This window comes from Protomyctophum bolini (assembly GCF_963924005.1).
Source record: "Protomyctophum bolini genome assembly, chromosome: 6".
In the NCBI taxonomy this organism is placed as follows: domain Eukaryota; kingdom Metazoa; phylum Chordata; class Actinopteri; order Myctophiformes; family Myctophidae; genus Protomyctophum; species Protomyctophum bolini.
This window is the reverse complement of record NC_137867.1, coordinates 41,370,273-41,393,489: the sequence shown is the minus strand read 5'-3', so window position 1 is coordinate 41,393,489 and position 23,217 is coordinate 41,370,273. Positions and strand designations below refer to the sequence as shown.

Genomic DNA, 23,217 nt, shown 5'->3' with positions numbered 1-23,217 from the left:
GATTTAGAAGTAGCGAAAATAGACTATCTACAAGCTACTGTATAGTAAACTGCTCTAGGTTATAGCAAACTACTGGCTAAATCAGGCTGAAGTTGTAATTTCATAATTTGTGCCTCGCTGTAAACTAATTCAAGCTTTGAACTGTTTGCCCTCCCTTTTAGAGTCACTTCCTCCAGTGTTCTGCAGATAACCCAGAGTTTGAGGGCCTGGACTGCCATGTGTTCGAGTCACCGTACCCCATGACCATGGCTCTGTCCGTGCTGGTCACCATCGAGATGTGCAACGCTCTTAACAGGCGAGTTCCTTACAGACCGAGTTAGAACAAGTTCCTTACAGACCGACTTAGAACAAGTTCCTTACAGACCGACTTAGAACAAGTTCCTTATAGAGACAGCTCATAGCATGCTATGAGCTTGTAGATCTGCTATTTTTCTAAGCTAAATTATAACAATGTTTAAAACACCAAAAGGGCTTCCCACCCAAAATGGGTTAACTTCTAACCATGTGCTTCCATATGGTCTCTCTCCCACCCACAGTCTGTCAGAGAACCAGTCCCTCCTGCGCATGCCTCCCTGGGATAACGTGTGGCTGCTGGGAGCTATCTGTCTCTCCATGTCTCTGCACTTCCTCATCCTCTATGTGGAGCCTCTGCCTGTAAGTAGCCTAGCCTGGGAAGAATTCATTTTTTGGGGTTTATATGATCCGCTCGAGTAGCAGATGGTAACTTACGTCATGTTGTCGTCACTGGTTTGTAGTCGTGAGGCAGGAAACGGGAATCAGAAGTACCCAAACTTCCCCCGTGATCAACGGGCGTCGTAACTTTAGGGCCCACCTAATAATAAAAGCCTTTGATGCGGCGTATGAATCTGACACGTTTCTTCAAGTACTTGAAATAGTTTGTTTGGTATATCCATCTTTTATTCCAACTCGTAGCGACTGGCGAGACTAAAAATAAACCAAAACAAAGGGAAACCACAAACCGGAAATAAGATCTGTTTTGTGGAATAGGAATAGGATCACACTGTGATCCTAGAAACACAGACCAGGCTTTCCTCCGAGGCGGAAAGCCTGGTGACGCAAGGTTAGCTTGTAAGTCACACACACCATGGGGACCAGATGTTGAATGTTCTAAAAGGACATGTTTGTTTCGCTGTTAAACACGATCAGCGCCGGGATTTTTTTCAAAATAGGAGCTCGAGTGCCGGGTACTAGATATGACAGCTTTTACTCTGAAACACCCCCCCCTTCCGTTCCATACAAAAACCTGGAGGCTGCTTGCTTACCTCGCGATGATTACGATAAAGTCTCTCTTTAGAAGCATTAATATTCTAAACGAGGGCCATGGTGAAGTCAGGAATGAAGACAGAAGTATGTAAGTCTCCTCTTCACTAGCAATCAGCAAAGCAAAGCCTTTTTAGATTCCAAAAGATCACATTAAATTGCATCCTGTTGTTGTCCCGTCCCCCCCCCCCCAGGTCATCTTCCAGATCACGCCCCTGGACACCACCCAGTGGGTGATGGTGCTGAAGATCTCGCTGCCCGTCATCCTGCTGGACGAGGTGCTGAAGTTCGCGGCGCGGAACTACCTGGAAGCCGGTAAACAGCCGGACAGGCCCGCGGCGATGGCCGCCGGCCGCAAGCCGGGCCAGTGCTCCCTGTCTGCATGCACGGAGGGCATCTCCTGGCCCTTTGTGGCCGTCACGCTGCCTCTGCTAGTGTGGATCTACAGCACTGACACTAACGCCACCGCCATGTTCTGGTCCTGACTGACTGACTGACTCCAGTACTACTACTATTATTATTATTATTATTATTACTACTACTACCACCACCACCACCCTCCTCCCTGTGCACCCGGTATGGAGTGGATATTAACATGTATACACCCCAACAAACACACGTAAACCTGTTCATTAACTCAAAGATCACAGTCAGCAACGTAACGCCAGCTATTGTTGTGGGGAATCAATCTTCGCACATCACATCACCTACCTTGCACCCGTGTCAACAGACAGATGTGATCAATGTTGGTTATTTTATATATATATATCGAGGACATTTTTTATCACCATTCCATTCCATTTCCTCTTATATTTGTTTTTATTCTAGTTTCTTTTTTGTGTACATAGCAGGGCATACCGTAATATTATAATAATGGCTTGTGGTCTCACCGTCTGTCATGTGTCTTAATTTCTTATTTGAGCTTCTTCTGTTTTGAATCCACCCATTTTGAACGGGCGTAGAGGCCAGCTATGTAGGCACCATCTATTGATCTGTACAGAGAAACTATTTTATGAAGACATTAACATTTTTGTAATTTTTTGGAAGGGACCTGGGGACAGGAATTTTGACCGTGCAGCTGTGTGGGGACATGCATTTTGTTAGTGCAGATGATGCTATCAATAATAATAATAATAATAATAATAAGAGCCTATAGTATACATTTAAACTCGGATTAAAATCCAGAGAGAGACGTGGATATATTTTGCCCTTTCATGAGCACCACTCTTTTTTCTAGATCATCATTTATCTCAGTTTTCATTCATTACTTTCTGCATCAAAGCCTAATTAATTAATTAAAATCGGAGATCGACACTGTTGTGTAACAAAGTATAAATTAGGCTTTTGGCAGAGCACGGCTACCTCTATGCTGTCGATATGAACGTCACTACCCATTTCCTAGCATAAATAAATACTGTCATTTTGAGTATTGAGGTAGGAAACCTATCATTAATACTGTCATATTGAGTGTTGAGGTATGCACAGATTTGCTTTCACAGTAGACACACGGCCTCTAAAACCCTCATATGCCTTCAAATTGTTATTTAAAAGAAGAGAAAAACATTTTTATGTTAAATGTTTGTCATGTTTCTTGTTCTTGAGGAGGGATGAGTGGGCAAAGATGTTACCTTCGTTTAAATTCAAAGCAATTTGTTCTTGTTTTAATATAGACAAATCTTTTTTTGTTAAAACTTGTTTACTTGAACAGCAACACATTCTGTCTCATTTCCTTCACAGGTTCACTTTTCTAGGATATTAAGTCTCAATTTACAGTCTTAATCTTATTTCTTAATTAGAAATTATCTTTATAATTTATATATAATGTGCACATACTGTACTTGAATATGTTTAAAGAAATTTTTAAAAAAAAGCACCAAGAAGCTGCTGATCTTATCGGCTGAGTGAGCACACAAAGGACAGTGACGTGGCTCGGACTCCCTGTTTGGTAACGTACCACCTAACAGGATATTTCTTTGCCACAAAATGCTGACCGTACTCTGAAAGGCTAAAAAGGATTGGACGGTGGAAGAGTCTGTATATCTGTACATAGCACACAAAGTAGAGTATCTCTATGTATAGATTTTTTTTTTTTTTAAATGCTCCGTACATTTAGTTTACTCAAAGCGTGTCTTTTAAATGAAATAAGATAAATGTTTAGGCTTAGGTATAGGTACTAGACATCCCCTTGCATGTCTGCTCAAACATAATACCAGGCCAGTGAGTCTTAAAACTTGTTTTTCCCCCCTTCCAACGCCTTCCACCTGTTTGCCAACGGAGTGAGTACCCTCCACCTTGCATGCCCATCACTGTGCTGTCTCATCTGTCATTGCTCCTGCTAATCTGCTAAATCTGATCTCATATTATAGCTTTATCTTGGTTTGGTCTTTCAACATTGTTTCTAAGTATGAGCGTTATATCAGATGTAGTGTGTTGTCAGTGTCACTGATTAGAGACCATTAACTGTAACATAGAGGGAACTTCAATGTCACCAAGTGCCAGTTAAACGGCGTGTAGAATTAGGTGCCTGGCAGAGTTGGTACCAGGTAGTTGTATGTGATTGTACTGTGGAGAGGCCATGTTGGCAGCAAGCATTGGCAACTGGCAGAGGCGCACAACCACATAACATTTGAACACTTTTTTTCTTTTTTTGTGTTGCAAATTAATTAAACGAGTTCTGCTTGCATGTGGCATGGCCTTAAAATGTTACCTTTGCTTCATATGAATCAAAGCAATATTATATCTTAAATTATTTGATGCTCAGCATAGCCTTTGAGATGACCCATCTGACTGTACACTGATTTTCTTATTCCTTGTGTCTTTCTTTGCAGCTAAGGCCAAGTAAGCCCCCCCCCTCCCCCCCATCTCTGTTCCTTGCAGGATCTGCAAGGGTTTATTTTAGTGTTGTGCATGTGTGTTTCGAACAGCATCACATCTTCTGAGACCTGCATGTCAAGACAGAAATACAAACCGGGACATGTCACATAAAATCCCCAGTATTTATTTTTCCGACTGATGGCCATAAATTGTAATGAGATGTTTGATTCGCCTATCCTGCGTCCTCAATCCTTCCACCCTCCTGCATGAAGAGCCTTTCGAGTACAATTCATTCTAAAGAGGACAGTTCTCAAGACGTGCTTTGTAGACCAAGGTGTTGAGTTCATGTGCCGCAATTATACAATATTCCATGGTGCATGTCCTCTCGAGTCAGCCATCTACTTTACCAGATTTGTGTAATAATGTATAGTATTGTTAAATGGAGTAGATATTCATGGAATAGTACAGATATTAAAAATAAGTTCAGTCTCAGACACCTGTCATTTTTCCTAAGGAAATACTTTTATGGGATCATTGTAACAACCAAACAGACTCTTCTGCTTTGCTTTTGCACTGGATGTGCAACATGTTTAAGGCAGGTTTTGCAGTGTGTGTGTGTGGGGGGGCGGGGGGGGATTGGCAGCGACGTGATGTGTACATTATACCATGAAACTAAAGGCAGTCCTTCCTGTGGCGTTTGCACCAAACTGCTGTACTGCAATTTCAGATGGCGATTGTACAATGCATCACATGAATTGTGGTTTCAGGTCAATAAAACTGTTATACATGAACAAACGGCAACTTGCTTGATTTCCGAAAGCTTTACCATCTTTATCTTAACAGTTCTGTTCCTCTGCAACAACGAACCTCTTTGCCGAAAATAGCCAATCTACAAGCTCAATGTGTTGCTAGGAAACTGTATAAGCTACTCATAGACAGGCAGACAGACAGCTACTCATGGACAATTAGGCAGGCAGACAGCTACTCATGGACAATTGGACGGGCAGGCAGGCAGACAGACAGCTACTCATAGACAGGCAGGCAGACAGCTACTCATAGACAGGCAGACAGTAAGACAGCTACTCATTGACAGACAGACAAATAACTACTCATGGACAGACAGACAGGCAGGCAGGCAAAGAGCTACTCATGTTATGTTATTATAACAGCTACTCATGTTATGTGCAATAATTTGTGCAGTTATGGAAACGGCTCTTTGTGTTTATGCAAGAAAATGTAACACATTTATTTATTTGCACATTGTACTTTGATACATTTTGCGAAGATAAAGCAATTGAAAGAGAGAAGTTATCAAGTATCATTAATGTCGTAATTTTATCTACTGGCCCCTGGCCCCTTGCCATTTTTGTAATGTGGCCCACAGGTAAATCTATTTGAGTATCCCTGACTGTATAACATTTGTTTTATGGTGTTTTCCAATGTGACACGTGCATAATGATCTTCACTCAAACATTAGTTTAGTATTTAACCTTTTATTTTACATTATGTACAAAATGCTATGGACATGTCTTAAGGGTTAAAGATTAAAAAATTCAAAGATGCAAGTCAAAGGACGACTGCCATGTCTGACACACACGAGCAAACTCCGAGACCATTTAAATTCGATATCGATGAGACATGATTATTATATAAAACGTTTTAAAATGAAACAGCGCTAAAAAGGAACACTTAGAGCAGCAGAGATATCGTACACACTTATTTCACAGATCTCTACCTTCTAGCCAACAAGACAAGAAGCAAACTTATGGCAATGTCACAGGCTTTATTCCATTACTTAATTTTTTTTTTCTCACTCAGCTTTGAAGAAGTTGAGGCTCGAACAGAGCTAAAGAAAAAGAAAGAACAAAAGGGGGAGGGGGGGGGGGGATTTTAAGATGCTTTCTCATAACAAAAAAAGTCCTGCTGTAGACCAAGACGTGTCGATAAGATCCTCCTAGAATATAAACTGGGCACGGTTACACATGCGCTTAATAAATGACAGCTTGGAGTTCATCATTGAGTAGTCTCATGTAGTCAGACAACTATTGCACAATCTGCGAATGCTATATAGAGTCTGGAAGTACACCTCCTGAATGCTATATAGAGTCTGGAAGTACACCTCCTGAATGCTATATAGAGTCTGGAAGTACACCTCCTGAATGCTCTATAGAGTCTGGAGTGAACTGTGTCATTTCCGTTCACGAGAATTTATTTCCATTTCTACTAAGCCGCAAGCTATATATGCTTAGATGATTTCTATTTATATTAGGATACATTTGCGTGACTGAAGACGAAGCGGACACGGGGTGGAGGCTCCACTTCCGCTTTATATTTTAGCTTCCATTGCTCCAGACTGTATGGGGGAAGCATTTGAAAATTTACGAGAGGCAACAGTCTGGCCGCGCGAGACTAATCATTGATGAACACTGAACGGCATCGAAGGGAAGTGAAAGAGTGGATGCCCACACACAGAATACAGTGCCCAACTCCTTCTCCAGAGGCATCTCCACCTGTAAGCCTGGGTCACTGCATACCAAACCACTGTTCCGTATGCAGTGACCAGACTCTTCTCCACCTGTAAGCCTGGGTCACTGTGTACCAATTACCAAACCACTGTTCCGTATGCAGTGACCCGACTCTTCTCCACCTGTATGCCTGGGTCACTGCATACCAAACCACTGTTCCGTATGCAGTGACCAGACTCTTCTCCACCTGTAAGCCTGGGTCACTGCATACCAAACCACTGTTCCGTATGCAGTGACCAGACTCTTCTCCACCTGTAAGCCTGGGTCACTGCATGCCAAACCACTGTTCCTGGTCTGCCCACTGCGCCGCCTCGCTGTCGCTGCCCTCCAGGTCTCCGTCCTCTCCGCTGCCCTCCATGTCGTCTCCGTCCAGCTCCACGGTGGCGTCCGTAGGGCTCTCCTCCTTCTCCATCTTCTGCATGCCTTCCAGAGACTTCTGGTCGTTGGGATCCAGGCTTTTGTTTTTTACATAGACAAACACAATAGATTTATTAATAACCCATTGAGACCAGATTCTACAAATGTCTTCTAAATTCTAAACAGTGTTTTGAAAAAACCTATGTTTCTATATCAGTGGTATAACATGGTTACCTCAGTGCTATGCTGTACTGGTCCATGGCCTCTACATAACATGGTTACCTCAGTGCTATGCTGTACTGGTCCATGGCCTCTACATAACATGGTTACCTCAGTGCTATGCTGTACTGGTCCATGGCCTCTACATAACATGGTTACCTCAGTGCTATGCTGTACTGGTCCATGGCCTCTACATAACATGGTTACCTCAGTGCTATGCTGTACTGGTCCATGGCCTCTTGGTAATCGTTAACGGCCACGAGGAAATCGCCCAGCATTCTGTGCAGGACACAGTCGCTCTGATTGGCCAATGCGTTCCGGAGGAGAGCGATGCCTTCTTCGTGTTTCTGTTCCCGACCTTCCAAAAGAACAGAACATTAGCATTTTAATACATTTTATTTTAGCAAGGCAATACACTTTTTTTAGCAGGAAAAACATTGTTGTTACCCACTAATAAAATTGTAAAAATGTACACCAAACCTTTGATCAACATAAAATGTTATTATTCTATAAAGGAGGGGGAAAAAATCACAACCGTGTGAAGTGAGGGGCACTAATATATTAAAGTCTAACTCATGTTGATTAGGTGATGTAAAACAAACAGTGCCAACACAAACATTAAATGCCATTAACAATAGAGACAATATGACGTAAATGTTCCCTTTTAAAACAAACGTTTTTAAAATGTATATAGGACACCTGTATATAGGAGGGGCTATTACAAAGATCACACCTGTGTGAACTGAGTGGTGAAACTCCCCTCTCTCTCTCATTCTCTCTCTCTCTCATTAGCAGGCAACAGTGCAGCACTATCTCTCTTACTGTTTGGTACTGGTACTCATAGTCACATAGGTTAACACGGACATAGTCACATAGAAGTCACATAGGTGAACACGGACATTGCTGTTCCTTGGAGTGGTTGCACCACAAACAAAAAAAAAAGACAAGAAAAATGAAAGTGTCCTACATACTTAGCAGTTCTGCCTTTTTCACCACAGCTTTGGTATAGTCGGGCCTCTGGGCGAGTGCTTTGTCCAACAGCGGTTTGGCTTTCTCTTGGGTCACTGGGTCTTCTAGGCACACTGTGGCAAGGATGGTCAGGGTCTGTGCATTGGCTCCCAACGTCTTGTAGATGTTGTTGGCCATCCCCATCGCCTCTCGAATTCCGTTGGACGCCAGGTAACAATCGATTAAACCTAGATGATAGGAAACAATGACTTCAGGGTTCCCACACATTTTACCAATGAGTTTCAAAAACTTTTCCAGAATATTGAACCCAATTGCCAGGCCTACATAACAATCATCCAGCGCAATAATGCAATGCCCAAAGACAATTATAGCATATAGAATGCTATAATTCTATTACAAATTTTGTGCCAAATGTTTTTGCTACACCACTAGGGCATAGGATCACACTGCAGCACGTTGTTAGCTTGTAGATTTGTTATTTTTGTCTCATACTGGTACACATTAGACTGCAATCACGCTGCCCGTGAGTGGGGTCCCCGGACCCCACTTTAAGAACCACTGCCAGTCTCAAAGTGGGGTCCGCTAAATGATAATTAGGATACAAATGGAACGGATCCATTTGGTTCCATTTGTACACAATTTAAATTAACATTGATTTTAATATACATTGGGGGTCCCAGAGACAGAAATGCCATTAAAATGGGGGACTGTAGCCTGTTGCATAATCAATGTTGTAGTATTGTTTTGTAGTCATCAATCTTCCGGAACTTCCTTTTCCCTCAAACCGATTTTTCTCAATAAAAGCTACAGGCTACGAGAGCTTTTATTGTTATTCTTCCGGTTTGAGGGAAAATTTGATTGATTGTTCCTGCCTGAAGACTACAAAACAATACTACAACATGACGTAACGACCAGACCGGTTCACACGGCACTTTTGGAAAAGAGACCAGGCTTTCCTCCGTGGTGGAAATCCTGGTGAGGCGAGGTTACTGCTTAAAGCCTGGTGAGGCGAGGTTACTGCTTAAAGCCTGGTGAGGCGAGGTTACTGCTTGTGAAGCATGACTTGCCTTCATAGCAGTCGAGGCGGCACGGCGCCAGGCGCATGGCTTCTCTGAAATGGATGATGGCCTCCTGCACGCGGCCCATGTTCCTCAGCGCCGCGCCCTTCAGGAGAAGGGCCTGAACGCTGTTGCTGTTCAGCTGGATGGCCTTGGCGCCCAGGTAGAGCGCGCGGGAGTAGCGCTTGCTATAAAAGCTATGACAACTAAAGACAAACAAAAAGACATGAAAGACAATTTCTAATATCAAATCTCGTCTAGTGAATTACGCACGGCAAATATATGCAGCATTGTTTTTACGGGAATATATATTACGTTCTTTGAAAGACAAAGTTGATTCCAAAAAAACAACAACCACGTAAATCATTCCAAGATACTAAATAAAGTCTGGTTTAATATAAAATCTCGTCTAGTGAATTATACACAGTAAATATATGCAGCAATGTTTTTACAGGAATATATAAAAGAACATAGAGCTATGGTTCAAAGTTGAACAGCAATGGCGGAGGTGGTTGCGATGATCGGATTAATCACTCGCTAAGAGTCTTTAGAAGCATTCATATTTTAGATATGCGGTCATGGGGAAGCGCTATTGAGCCACCAAACACAGTCGCTTTATTTATCCGGCGCGATTTGAAATGGAAAACTCTTAGAAAGGCCTAGAAAGGCCTCATCCACCACCTTCATCATTTTCAATGCATTGAGGCTGAAGGGGAAGCAATCGAACATGGAGCTGCCGCTCGATGAGAGCTTTGATTAGCGGTAAGCCAACTTTTTAGGTTTATCATTAAATAAAGTGCTAATTAACACAAATTAATGTATACAATTCAAGCATGTCTGACAGTCCGGCTTTGGGATAAACAAGGTTCTACTATATCCTTATATCACCGCTTTCATTCAGTCCCAAAAACCTTCAAACCTTTCTAACTCACCCAGAAATGACCCAAGGCTCAGCATGCTGGTCTGAGATGTTGAACAGTCTTCCTCCCAAGACCTCCACATCCTCCAGATGTCCTTCCCTGGCCATCAGGTAGCCATACACATCCATACCTGACGGCAACATCACATGAAATACTATAAGATCTGCCATGAAACCTGGCTCTCCATCCGGAATGGAGCCCAAAAAAAAAGACATTATGTGAGCATTTCACAAACTCATCATCAGCCAGTGAGGCAAACAGACAGACAGTACTCCCGCTGCACTCTACCTTTAATTAAATATGGGTCCAACATCTGGGCTTGCTCGAACCTCAGGATGGAGTTCTTGGTGTCTCCTGCCCGGAAGTAGACGTCTGCCAGGCTCACCAGCAGGTCCACGTTGTCCCGCAACAGAGACTTCTTCTCCAGAGAGCTGAGGAAGGACAGGAGACGAGCAAAACAGACAACGGCTTGTTAAACGTGTTGAGACCCGAGACCAGATCCTACAGAATGTCTTCTAAATCATGACAGTTTCCTGCAAAAAGTTTCTATCAAATCAAATCAAACTTAATTTATAAAGCACATTTTCTCCCGGCGGATCGTGCCGGGAGCTGCCTATGCCATAGGAAGCATTAGGTGGACCCGCAGGCTACCGTTATCGCGACCGGTTTATAACTTTATATAATCAACTCACTCGTTGGAGAGTGAAACTGTTGCTCACCAAATGGTGTTGATAGCCCTGTTGTTGTCCCCAGCATGTATGAAGGCGTACGCTTTGATCCACACCGAGAGCCAGTCCAGGTTGGGGATGCTCTGGATCACATCCATGGTCATGGAGGCCACTTCAGCTCCCTTCACGGACAGAGACAAGAGACCTGGCAAAGGAGAGAGAGAGTGGATCAGTGTTGTTTTAAAGGAGAGAGAGAGTGGATCAGTGTTGTTTTAAAGGAGAGAGAGAGTGGATCAGTGTTGTTTTAAAGGAGAGAGAGAGTGGATCAGTGTTGTTTTTTGGCAGCACGTGTCTATTTTAGTTGTAGTCATAGTCTTCGGAATGAGACTCCATTTTAGTTTTAGTCATATTTTACTAGTCACCTGGAATGTTTTGTCAGCTTGTAGATCTGCTATTTTCAGCATGCAACCAAGTGTAAAATGACTTATACTGGATCTCTTGTCCACTAGTCCCCTCCTAACATTTTTGTCTAGTTTTTATTTGTCGACGAAATTGTCGTAGCTTAGTTTTCATTTAGCTTCCATGTAGTTTAACACATTAGCTCTCAGGCTAACTCAGTATCAAATCAGTCACTCTTCATTCCAGACCCGGGTAGATCCACCACCAGTATCCCTACAGGGTCAGATATTTGTTGGTCAGAATTGTGTTGAGAGGATAGCTAGCTCCTTGAGATGCAGCATCTCCTTTTAGAGGGGGGTCCTATACACAGGCAAAACATTACATACAATACAGAATATACAGTACACAGTAGACAATACAAACATGTACAGATACATAGCTTGCTTATCCTCTGCGGTGTTGACAAGTGCAGACATGTCAAGTATTTACTGTACAACTATAAAATAATAATACCAATGATTGCGTCCAGGGCAAGGGGACACTGTCTGAGGACCTCTTTATAGCTGGTAACAGCGGAACGCTCTTGGCCAGCCTTTCTGTACAGGTTGGCAAGCATCATGTTGATCTGACGAACAGAGTGAAAAAAGAAATAAATCAATTCAATTTCATTTAGAACGAATGTTTTTTTTAACCAGTAAAAACACATTCAGACTGAGTCTCTTTTACAAGTGTGAACTGGCCAAGAGGCAGAAATAAAATTACACTTAAAAGCTACATTGTACATGTCAAATTACAGAACAGCCAATATGATACCTCTCAAAGTACCTATATACAACAAATCTCCAAAGTGATACACTTTAAGTAACGGGGCACAACATTGTGCAACTAACGATGGAAGGTGAAGATCCATGCCCCACCAATATGTTTATGCCCATATATGGAGTTCTGTGTCAGGCATGCCCAAATATGGAGTGTTGTGATGTTAGAACAGGCCAGCTCCATACTGTATATGGAGCATTGTCCATGAGACACCTTGGACACCGGGCACTGCACTCCCTGTGGGGGTGTGGAAGGCATGTGTCGAATTTGAAGTCAGTGGGGCGGTTCTCGAGTTACGTGGATTACAGCCGTACACATATACATACGCACAGACAGACGTACCAAGACATGGAGACATTTATAGATATACTGTATATACCGCATCAGCTTCTGCCAATACTAGCAGCAAATACCAGGCACGTTAGCAGGTTTACTACCTGCCAGTTGGTGCTGGCAGAATATTGAATTAAACTCATTCTGTTTTTGCAGCGATCATTTAGCCTACCTTAGGTGTTCTCTGTCGGGATGGAATCCCATCAAGCACAGCGATGGCATCTTTATCTAGCTTCAGGATGGTGTAGCATTCTGCTATCTTATATTTCACCTCAATCTCTGAAGGCAAGCTCTGTGAAAATGTTCAAACAATATATGGTTCCTTAAAAACAATATTTCCAAGTTCATATGAATGTTATTAAGTTACAAAAATAAAAAATTCCATTCATTGCATAATAAAGAACAATAAAATCGTTAAGTGGTGATAACTGATATTTTCTCAGACTATAACTGTACCATCAAATTGTACTGTGACATGATCGTTATAAAACCTTTTTTTTAAAGTGGTTTTCAACCAGTGGTCCTTCAGGGGGTTCCAGGTGGTCCCCCAGCTAAATGATGGAGAGTTGGTAACCAAATGAACCCTTATAAAGCGTTAACTCTTGAGAGTGTCAAATGAAACCAAATGGACCCTCCCGGCCCGGGTCCATTTGGTTTAATTTTACACTCTCAAGAGTTTAATTATTGTTAAAAATCGGCATTACTTAATTTACAAGAATCTACACAATTAGAAAGAATGTAGGAAATGTGTTATTTTGATCGCTTGCCTGTTATCATGGAATTGTGGTTTAAATCTTATCCAACAACAACAAAATTACTCCGAGAGGCTAAATCTCATCAAATGCCTAATAAATAATGGGCCTTCATATGCAAAGGGTTGAAAACCACTGTTTTAACCCATTCTGACCTGAGATCAGATTCATACGAGGTTTTCACTGGACACACACTGGTCTGATTAACCCATTCTGACCTGAGATCAGATTCTAAAAATGTCAGTCGTTCTTCGATTTTTCAAAAAATAGCAGACCTACAAGCTCGTAGCGCGCCACTCGGTGGCGCGCTATGAGCTTGTAGATCTGCTATTTTTCAATAGCTAAAGCATAACATGATGCTGAACACCAAAACGGGTTCCCGTTCAGAATGGGTTAAAAAGGTTACATTAGGCAGCGCAAATAAAAAAAGACTCCTACCTGTGCCTGCATGTTAGAAGCACCTCCACCCGTTGATGTCCGAACTTTTGACGTCTTGCTAATGACCTTCTTCTGCTGCAGTGCCATGCTGTATTTGCAGGCTGCGTTGCGGTACTCCTTGTCATGGAAGATGGCATCAGCGTGGTAAACCAACAGCTGGTACTTCTGGGAAGGAGAGAATAGTTCTCTACAATAAAAAAAAACAGGAGAAGGATATTAGAAGTCAAGACGGGGAATCGGTTAGCTCAACTGTCTGGGCACCTAGGCTGCCGGCCTGCCGGTGTTGCCACAGGCTCGACTCCCGATCCCGACGGCCTTTCCCGCGTGTCTCTCCCCCCCCCCCGCTCCTAAGATGCACCTAATTCTTTCCATAGATGTATGTCTTTAAATGTTCTGATGAATTGAAAGTGGAGGACCCTGATGTAAACAAGTCTTACACAGCATCATGTGTTTTCAATTTCAAATCAGCCTATCTTCCCCTACGATCGGCTTTTGGCTGAGGAATTTAACGACCAGTTTGGCACATGAGAAACTAACGTATGTAATTAGGAAGAAACCTGCTGTATTCTATAAGATATGGGAGAAGTTCTTGGACTTCATTAAGCGAGGTGATATTGAAGACGCTTTGGATGTATAGGGGTTAATTGGAGTTGTCAGCTGTGGGGTGGGGGTAGGGAACTGTTTTTTTGTTATTATAATTTTTTTTTCCAATTTGTTCTGTATTTATGGACATTGCCTGATGTTTCTTTGAAGATTGTGTTTGTATTTGTGCTGCCATGGGGATGTGGGGGGGAAATATATGTGAATAATTATTTTGAAATTACTATGTTGTAAAGAAAAATCAATAAACAACATTTATTTAACATTAAAAAATAAATCAGCCCATCTTCTGTAAATGGGCTGATCATGTTGGGACTGATAAACAGCTAGTACTCTGTTGTATTGCTTGGAAGGGGAAACGAATGAATCACAGTTACAGCAATAGTTACAGCAAGTGAAACACTACTAAATAGGCACCTCACGTATCCAATATAGCCTATATTTAGATTTTAGGAAACCGTGCCTATCTTTGAATAAGCCAATAAAATAACGTTATAGGTGAATTTGCACTGCATTTCTATTCCCAGTGAGTGACATACATGATACATTACACAGTGATGGAAATAGGATTTCAATGTAATGGGTCCCGGGACCCAGGGGTCGTCTTTTAGATGGGTCCCAGCCCAGGGGATATGTTACGAGTCCTACTTCAACGACATTAGAGTACAGTACCGAGTACAGTATTGGATCCCAGGAGCCCCGGAGGATGACATGATTGCGTCCTTTCTCAATGTAGTGAGGATGATGCAGGATACAGGCTATAATTTGCATCACTGACTGCATACAACTACTACTTGGAGGACAGAAACGTTGTGCATGTATTATTAACGTTTGTTACGAAATGCTCTCGCTTTGTCAGTATTTATGTCTGTAACATGGGCTAGAGCAGCAGCATCCATCCACGGCAAAGAGAGAGAGAGAGAGAGAGAGAGAGTTTAAATTCCAGCAAATAAACGGACCCCCACATCATCATTGTTTATAGTACTTACGGGTTGTTGTTGCTCATGGTGAGCAGCAAACTGCTCATGATCCGGACATTGGAGTGCAGTCCCGCCGCGGCCATGTCCCGTACATGATCTATCACGTTCATAGTGGATGGATGGATGGATGGTGGGAATAAATTAAATAAAAGGTTCTGCTGCTTTTTTGGAACACCGACTGTTGGGTTTGTGTGATTTCGTTATGACAGCTATTAACGTTAGCTAGCTTCAGTTCTTCTCACTGGTGGTCGTGGATCCAATATGGCGCATGTTTTTAAAGTGACATACACACCCCTCACCCCTCCCCCCCGCGATCGAGCAGTCAACCGTTGGTGGCTCAAAAACAGATCTACAAATCAACAACGCATCGCAAATTTCCTTGACTTGTAGATCTGCGATCAAGATCAACTAAGTTACTTGTAAATATGTGTCTGTCACTCACTCTCACTAAATGTTTCAATGAATTTAATACCAAGGTCAGGAGGAGTCTTGATCGAAACAAGGGTATAAATGGTTAGGGCTTTCATGTGAGTTCCGCTGAATACTTTTTTAACATTGTTTTTCTTTTAAACTGTACTGTACTTGTCTTTATGTGCTTTTTCTGCAAACTGTTAATAAAGTATTCAATCAATCAATCAATCAATCAATCAATCAATCTCGCAATCGAAAGCCTGATTTGCTCAGAGCTGTGATGTGTGAACAGTGTGATCCGGTCTGTTCCTAGAGCCCGCCTTTAACATCCGGTAACGTACGCGCTCTCGCTTGCGCGCCACACGCGCACACACACGCGCGCGCGCACAGCGCACACACAATATGTTTCCGTATCCACTGGGCCGCGCGTGCGCACTCATAACCCCCCCCCCCCCCAGCAGCTGAAGCTTGTGTCAAAACAGAGGGAAACAACAGCCAGCTACAACACACTGCTAGCTAAAGGACGTCACTTCCATTTCATACTCTTTTTCTGGGCACTGTTTGGCGACAGAACGTTTGCTTTTTTTTTTTTTTTTTGTTAAAGTCCACTATACCATGACTGAACAATCAGCCTTACTTCTTCGAAAACAATTGGCAGGTAATATAAATGGTTGAACGAATGAATAAATTGACCAACAAAACAAAACAGCCTAGCTATCCCAGCCAGTGGGCTACATATGCTAGCTAGCTTGTAGCAACGCAAAGGTTTACCCCCAATGGACTTAACGCTGGCTGTTTATTGTCTATACCGCCGCAAAACACAACTGTAGGTTGTTTTTCGTTCCCTGGAAACATTTATGTTTCGTACATCCATAATGTTTTTTTGCCAGAATTAAACCTGCTTGTTGGGTAACAATGCTAAGAGTTCACCTCGATAAACGGGTTAGCAGATTCGACATTAGTTAGCAAAGGAACAAAGGAATAATCAGTGGAGAGTCTCCATCTGTTATTGTTGGAGACTTGGACTAGCTTAATGTTTGATTTTCAAACTAAACATTTTATTGTCAAACGGTGTGTCTCTGATGCCAACTGATAATGGTCCAAAGAAGACCTGAAAGCAGCTCTCTAGTCTAGCACAGTGGATCCAACCCGCATTGTCAAGGGTTTGAGATGGAACTCCATTGTTCTGATTCTAGGATGTGATTGAGGGTAGCATTGTTGTGTCGTGTCGTTTCTCTGCATGTCTAGTTTTCTGTTGAATGCCACATCATAATGATTATTATAATAATGATATTAATGGGGGGGAAATGGTCTCATCCGATGTCATTTGGTATTGCTGACCTCAGTTTGGCATGGTTCTGGCTATATCATAGGACACATTTCAGAGCTCAGCCAGGTTCATAATATGTTGTACACATTGGGCAGCTTTGATTTGTCTGTGTGTGCATAATAAAACACCTAAACCTATTTATACAGATATGGAACTGGTTATTTCTTTTTAAATACTGCCCGTTTGTGGGTTTCTAAAATATATGGTCTCAGAGGCACAAGTACAGTTCATGTTCTAGTTTGTTGAGTCATGCCCACTTGCCTAGATGTGTTATCCCCATTTACATTTTGTATACCTGCACACCTTCTGAGCACCTGGTTGCTTCCTTGCCTCTGCTACCATATAGCAGAGGCATATATTTTATATTTTTCAGCAACAGTGAAAACGGCACATTCTAGGTTATTATTTTACATTCCACAGAACGCTCTGGCCAGGTTCAGGTGTTTAGACATGGATATCTCGTGCTGTTTATAGACAGAACTTGCCCAGTTGGGCAACCTGAAAGCAAACTCCACCTACCCTGAAAGTTTTATTTACCTGGGGCAGGTGGGCTACCCTTTGTCAACGGCTTTGGTACTTTTACCTTGCTCTGTTATGTAGGCATTTAAATTCACTGTAGAGGTTATGTTAATTTCTCCCTTTTTTAATTTTAATTTTTTGTACCTAACCACTTATACATAGTGCTCTAATCAAGATCCACCTTACTTTTCCTCTATTGCCAAATCTCTTCCCTGAAAATACCTGATCTATAAATTGGCAAATGGCAATAGTGCTGCTGCTGCACGATTCTTGCTCAAATGTGAATATCGATTTTCCTCCACAAGAATTGAGATCACGATTCTCACACGATTCAAATGTGTTCATGAAAATATTTATTAAAAAAATACATAAACAAAAACATAAGGGTAACTAAAGTGAATTGGACAGCCAACTAGTGCTGCACGATTCTTCATGAAATGAGATTGCATAGGTAGGTGTCTGACTCTATCTAGATCTCAATGTTTTTCCATTAATTGTGCAGCACAGTGCATTGTACCCTTGTACAATGCATTCACCGAATGTTTGCCCCAGAATAAGGATGCCAGGTGGTTAATGTGTGTTTTTGTTTCAGAGCTCAACAAGAACCCAGTAGAGGGCTTTTCAGCGGGTCTCATAGACGATGAAGACATTTACAAATGGGAAGTTGTCATCATAGGACCACAAGACACCCTATTGTAAGTCAGAAGATATTTACTGAAGAGCATTGAGACAGACACATGTTTGGGTTGAGAATCAATTCCCATATACAGTATATGTCCGTTCTCACCCTTTTGACATCTTTTTTTCCTGTCACAGTGAAGGTGGGTTTTTCAAAGCATACCTCACTTTTCCTTATGATTATCCTCTACGACCTCCCAAGATGAAGTTCATCACTGAACTCTGGCATCCAAATGGTAAACACTCTTAACATGCTGTCAAGTAACACTTGTAAATGTATTGTGTTAACTTGTTAACGTTCAGTATCTTTTCCACTATGATTTGGTTCTCTCCCGTTTCATTAACTGGACTGGACTTGCTGTGTGTTGAAAATCCAGTTGGTAGGCTACTTTATATTTCCACGGGTGGGCGCGTCGTTGATTAACACTGGCCGGACAAAACGGAGGTCTCCGTCCTGTCGTGAAAAAAAACGTGAATAACTCTATCTAAATCAATTATTCCAATTCTAACCAAAGATTGTGTTTTTGACGGCCCATCGCGGTCCCGCCTTTTTTTAACAAATCTTTATAACAGTCATGACAATACAAACAACAACATTATTAATACAACAATACATACAACATCAGAGCCAGGGGGGCTTAGATTACTAACGGAAAACATTAAAAAGTGAACACAAAGCAACAGTTCTCCGCAGCTTTCTTATTTAGAAGTGCTGAAGGCATGCTGTGTCGCAGTGACGTCACTCATGCGACTCCTCCATGTCTCTCGCTGTCACTCAAGTGACTACTGGCCAATCGCAGCGTGTCTTTTCCGGGACTTATGTTACGCACGTGGAAGCTGCTCATTGAAGGCAAATGCTTTGCAAGGAATCTCGGGAAAATTGTGCCTTCAATTGTGACACACGCCTCAGAGCCGGAAAGGGTTTGAGACCTACCTGACATGTGATCACAATTTGATCTAGCCACCTAGGTGTCGCGGGTTCGAGTCCCGGACCCGACGACCTTTGCTGCGTGTCGCTCCCCATCTCTCTCTCCATTTCCTCTAGTCTACTGTCCTGCATAAGAGCCCCAAAACGAATCTGGAAAAAGAAAAGTTAATTTGATCTTTTATTGATATTCAATACATGCAATTCAAATAAAATAAAGCAGTTTGAATTATTTTATGTAATAATAATACAAAAAAACAAAAAATAAACCAGTTCCCCTTTTCAAGATGTGAAAGTAGAGCTTTCTTTATGTGAAATATTAAATGCATTGTATTCTTCGTATTCACAGTTGCAAAGAACGGGGATGTGTGTATCTCAATTCTGCATGAGCCTGGAGAAGACAAGTTTGGCTATGAGAAACCAGAAGAGCGCTGGCTTCCTATCCACACAGTAGAGACAATCATGATTAGTGTCATCTCTATGCTGGCTGACCCCAACAGTGACTCGCCAGCTAATGTGGACGCTGCGGTGAGTTTTTTTTACTATTCAATGTACCGAATAAATTCCTAAATTAGAATCCAACTGCCACGGTCAAAGGACATACTGTAAGAAGTGAACAAGCTAGTTATACTTTATAATTTTAAACATACACTTGGCACAAAATGGTGCGCGGACTCTTTTTATTCTTACACTGTTAATATTTTGAGTCCAGCACCCAACCTAGTAGGGTTTTAGATGTGCGCGTGTCTTTTGACTGCTTTGCAACCTCTTTCTCAACGATAATCTCACAATGCTCATACAGAAAGAGTGGAGGGAGGACCCTAATGGTGAATTCAAGAGGAAGGTGGCTCGCTGTGTAAGAAAAAGTCAAGAGATGGCATTTGATTAGGAGTGATTCTCATTAGCTACAAGTTCCAGGGTAAGTAAATGTGTTTTTCATAAACTAAAGCTGAATGAAATATGACATTTATATTGACTACTTGGCTTGGTGAAAAAAAAGATATATTAGGATTGTCCTCCTGTCCCCCTTTTTTCAGTTAAAGGAAATGCCTTCAGAGGGAAAATTTCTGCAAAAGGCTTTTGCACCCCTTCTTTTGCCAGTCAAAGGAATTGGTTGGCTCCAACCATTTGTTGTGAAAGGTTAACGTTTTTTGCAAGATGAGCCATTTTGTGATCCCTACCAGCGAAATTTGCCCATTTCCTACCTGGAAGTGTATATTTAATTTTATTTATTTTGAAAATATAATGATGTAAGATATGTCACTACTGTAAATTAACTTGCTTTTTTATCTGCTGCTGAACAGTTTCTACTTTATACCAGGTTTCTTATGCAATTTAGTGGACATAATTGTGCTGGAAAGTGTAAAACAAATGAAAGACGGTTAGCATAAAGTCTTCACTAAATCTCTTTTCATCATGACCACCACCATAATTAACTTAGGCCCCATTTTCAACACCGTCACCTGCCTTTTGTTGGCACCTCCTCGTGGAGGTATTGCGCTCCATGAATATTTTGGTATGCTTGTGATTTTTAAAGGCAAAAGCCCAGGATGTTTAGAAGCCTGTCCTGTTAAACAAAAACAGTAGCGACATTCCAAATTGGGCAATTGGCACATGAAAAAGTACTCCTGCTAGTCTCTTTCTGGAAAATGGGCACCACAGTTTCCTGTTATCATTTGCAATTCATGTGATTGATTGCAAATCACTGGGGAAATATAACATTACTATAGGCAATTGCATTGAAGTACCTGCATCACTTTTTTTGTTGCTAATATCAAGTGCCCCCTCAAGTAGTTCGCCTGCATAACTTGCATTCATATTGGGTTGTGATTTTCAACGTAATTTGTTTGTGCTGGCATGGCTAACGAATGATACCACTGCTGATGCCAAATTCTCAGAAACAGCAGGAAAAGTAATCCGCAGGACAGGCTTCTAAAATGACTGACCCTTCCCCTTTAAGACCTGGCCCTTGTTTGATAATCAAGATGATCATGTCCATGTCATTTTCATGTCATGTTAATCCTAAACCATGGGCAACCAAAAAGTAGCGTGTAGGAAAAATTTGCCTAAACTGTAATTATTCCGTGGTTAACTGGCATCTGAGCTTACCTCAACAAGTAGGACAAGAAGTTTGAAGAGGATTGTGGTTGTTTTTGATTTATTTCGCTACATGGGAATTACATTTATGGGCTCCGGCATAGATTTAGTTTAGACTCTCTTTCCTTTCTTTGTGGTGGTACATTTTGGCTTTCAATCAGTGTTAGTTAATTATGATACGTCTAATTCACATTCACTCATGGGTATAGATTGTAGACCACATTTGGATCAGCTCAACATCTTCCTATAGTCCTGAACATGTTCATTGGTTGGTTGCTGCTGTATTCTTTAACATTAATCATCTTATCTTAAAATGCCTTTTTCTTGCTTCTTTTTCCCCCCTCGTCTTCTTTTTTTACATTTAAAATCGGGTTGTAATTCAAAAGTCTTGCACCTACTTCTAAATTCTAAGGTAGTTGAATCTAGTAAAGTATTATTTAGTGGAAATGGACATAATAGTGCTGCAGGTAGGTTTTATTTTAGAATAATATGCACAATCATTGCTTGAAATTGGTTTGAGTGAGAGCAGAATACCAAGAACTTTTATTAAAGTCTGCTTTCATTGATGGTGTCGCTGACTGTAAGCCATAATAACATATATACCATTTTAATCATCTATAATAATGTACCATCGTCATATACTGTATGATGGCGGTATATACATTTATGGCACATGCAATGAGGTTTGCTGTGGGCTAGTCTCATAAAAACTGTAGCATATACCATTGTATGTACATTATGAGTGGATGTGATGTGTACACTACATTACGTATGTTTCAGTTATACTTCATGAAGGGTCATTTAACTGCTGTTAACATTACCTTTTACTATACGTTTTCTAACTTATCATAACCTCCTCTGACCGGTGTTCACTGTATTTGCACAGACTCGGTGCGCTTGAAATGTCATTAAGCAATATGCCCTGAAAATGGTGTGTCCAGGTAACCCCATCCTAACCCCCATTCTTAGTTTTATTTAATTTTTTCCATTTATTTTAATGCAATGTATATTGGACATGTTGCTCAATAAAAATGTGTATGAACTCATGTCGACTTTGTGGTTGTAATTTTGTATCCGTTTAACATTTTAGATCGGCACTTAAATGGGTTCAAGTATGTTCAGACCCCCGGTGCCGTAACTGGAAACTAGGGAGTCGTGTCAGATTTCAAGTCTGGCTTCATTTCACAGTTGTGGGACCTGTTGCCCGAAAGATATACCCCATTACTGAATCTGCCATTAGTTATTGTCACAGGAGTTCTGTGATGCATGTATGAAGGAAATGTCCACATTGTAGGTGAAATAATGAGAAAACGGGTTACTTTTGTTGAGCAGCTAAAAAAGGAAAGGCTACATGGGAATACTAATTATTTTGTACGGTAAGACGAATTCCGGTAATTCACATCATATTGTACACAGTCCTGATTATATTTCCATTTTTCAGATCATTTTAAATCATTATTTTTTTATTTTACATTTTTAGGGCTGCGGATTCCAACCAGAGATGTGAGGAAGGTAGGCTAGTCCAATGTTGGTTAGAAAATGTAATTTAAGCTTCATGGTCAGAATCTGTTTAGTACAGTAACCTCGCATAAGGCTTCTGCTGACTGCTGTACAAAGAATTGTCATCTCTAGCTCGATCGAGTTTGCTTTTGAATATTTTTGCAACAGGCTTTGCATGTTTACGTAGTCGGCGTCTTGAGATCCAAAGACCAGCACCACGGCCCACTGCATCGGCTGATAATCGAATGAAGACTATACACATTCCCAAAGCTATGATGATGACTGCACCCTTCTTACAGGTTGGCCTAGCTTTCTGGAAGGTAGTTAATTGTGTGATGGTTGATTGCGAGTGTGACAGTATACATTTTGAATAAGAGATTGTTCCTAAAACCAAAGTGGTAGGCTCTTAATTCCACCAGCTAACAGAGTGGGAACCTAAACATTGTGGCTGCCTCAATGTTAAATTGCCCCCCAAATGTACAAAAATAAAGAGTGTATGTATGCTTTGGAAAATGGCCTGAATTGCTATAAATTGCTACAAGACATAGCCATGCAGGCATTATGGTAAATTTAGGTCTGACATGAAATTATACACTCTCGGAGTTAAATTAACTTTGATTTTACA

The 23,217-nt window shown here is 41.4% G+C and overlaps 3 protein-coding genes across 4 annotated transcripts in view; 2 read left to right on the top strand and 1 right to left on the bottom strand.

The window, feature by feature from the left end:
- LOC308317253 (sarcoplasmic/endoplasmic reticulum calcium ATPase 2-like) overlaps nucleotides 1-4,890 on the top strand; it is a 45,783-nt gene extending 40,893 nt beyond the window's left edge. Inside the window, exons 20-22 of the mRNA XM_080766108.1 lie at nucleotides 162-295; nucleotides 537-654; nucleotides 1,476-4,890. Coding sequence (XP_080622234.1) covers nucleotides 162-295; nucleotides 537-654; nucleotides 1,476-1,766 — 543 coding nt within the window. The 3' untranslated portion in view covers nucleotides 1,767-4,890. The remainder of the gene's footprint in view (nucleotides 1-161; nucleotides 296-536; nucleotides 655-1,475) is intronic.
- A 682-nt stretch (nucleotides 4,891-5,572) lies between these two features.
- Nucleotides 5,573-15,387, bottom strand: anapc7 (anaphase promoting complex subunit 7). Of its 2 annotated transcripts, XR_013964173.1 has the most exons (12): nucleotides 15,142-15,387; nucleotides 13,553-13,739; nucleotides 12,535-12,654; nucleotides 11,724-11,835; nucleotides 10,863-11,016; nucleotides 10,432-10,574; nucleotides 10,156-10,273; nucleotides 9,233-9,429; nucleotides 8,168-8,392; nucleotides 7,404-7,554; nucleotides 6,743-7,075; nucleotides 5,573-6,670 (listed from the first exon to the last, which is right to left on the bottom strand). XR_013964173.1 is itself a non-coding variant. In XM_080765175.1 (11 exons), exons 1-11 carry the CDS (start codon nucleotides 15,240-15,242, stop codon nucleotides 6,886-6,888), a joined length of 1,698 nt encoding a protein of 565 aa, XP_080621301.1. In that variant the 5' UTR covers nucleotides 15,243-15,387; the 3' UTR covers nucleotides 5,573-6,885. The 2 variants fall into 2 exon arrangements, 1 of the variants encoding a protein (XP_080621301.1); XM_080765175.1 differs by having other exon boundaries at nucleotides 5,573-7,075.
- Nucleotides 15,388-16,031: 644 nt separating this feature from the next.
- Nucleotides 16,032-22,138, top strand: LOC308316612 (ubiquitin-conjugating enzyme E2 G1-like). Its single transcript, XM_080765303.1, has 6 exons — nucleotides 16,032-16,201; nucleotides 17,985-18,087; nucleotides 18,209-18,306; nucleotides 19,345-19,523; nucleotides 19,798-19,914; nucleotides 20,033-22,138. Exons 1-5 carry the CDS (start codon nucleotides 16,159-16,161, stop codon nucleotides 19,882-19,884), a joined length of 510 nt encoding a protein of 169 aa, XP_080621429.1. The 5' UTR covers nucleotides 16,032-16,158; the 3' UTR covers nucleotides 19,885-19,914; nucleotides 20,033-22,138.
- Nucleotides 22,139-23,217: the final 1,079 nt, after the last annotated feature.

Coding starts and splice junctions, on each gene's coding strand:
- anapc7 (XM_080765175.1), bottom strand. CDS start 15,242: ATGAACGTGATAGATCATGTACGGGACATGGCCGCGGCGGGACTGCAC. Junction 11,017..11,723: donor TGCCCTGGACGCAATCATTG/GTATTATTATTT, acceptor CTCCTTTGCCAG/GTCTCTTGTCTCTGTCCGTG. Junction 7,555..8,167: donor GAAAAAGGCAGAACTGCTAA/GTATGTAGGACA, acceptor TTCTTTTGGAAG/GTCGGGAACAGAAACACGAA.
- LOC308316612 (XM_080765303.1), top strand. CDS start 16,159: ATGACTGAACAATCAGCCTTACTTCTTCGAAAACAATTGGCAG. Junction 18,307..19,344: donor TGAACTCTGGCATCCAAATG/GTAAACACTCTT, acceptor TCGTATTCACAG/TTGCAAAGAACGGGGATGTG. Junction 19,524..19,797: donor CAGCTAATGTGGACGCTGCG/GTGAGTTTTTTT, acceptor ATGCTCATACAG/AAAGAGTGGAGGGAGGACCC.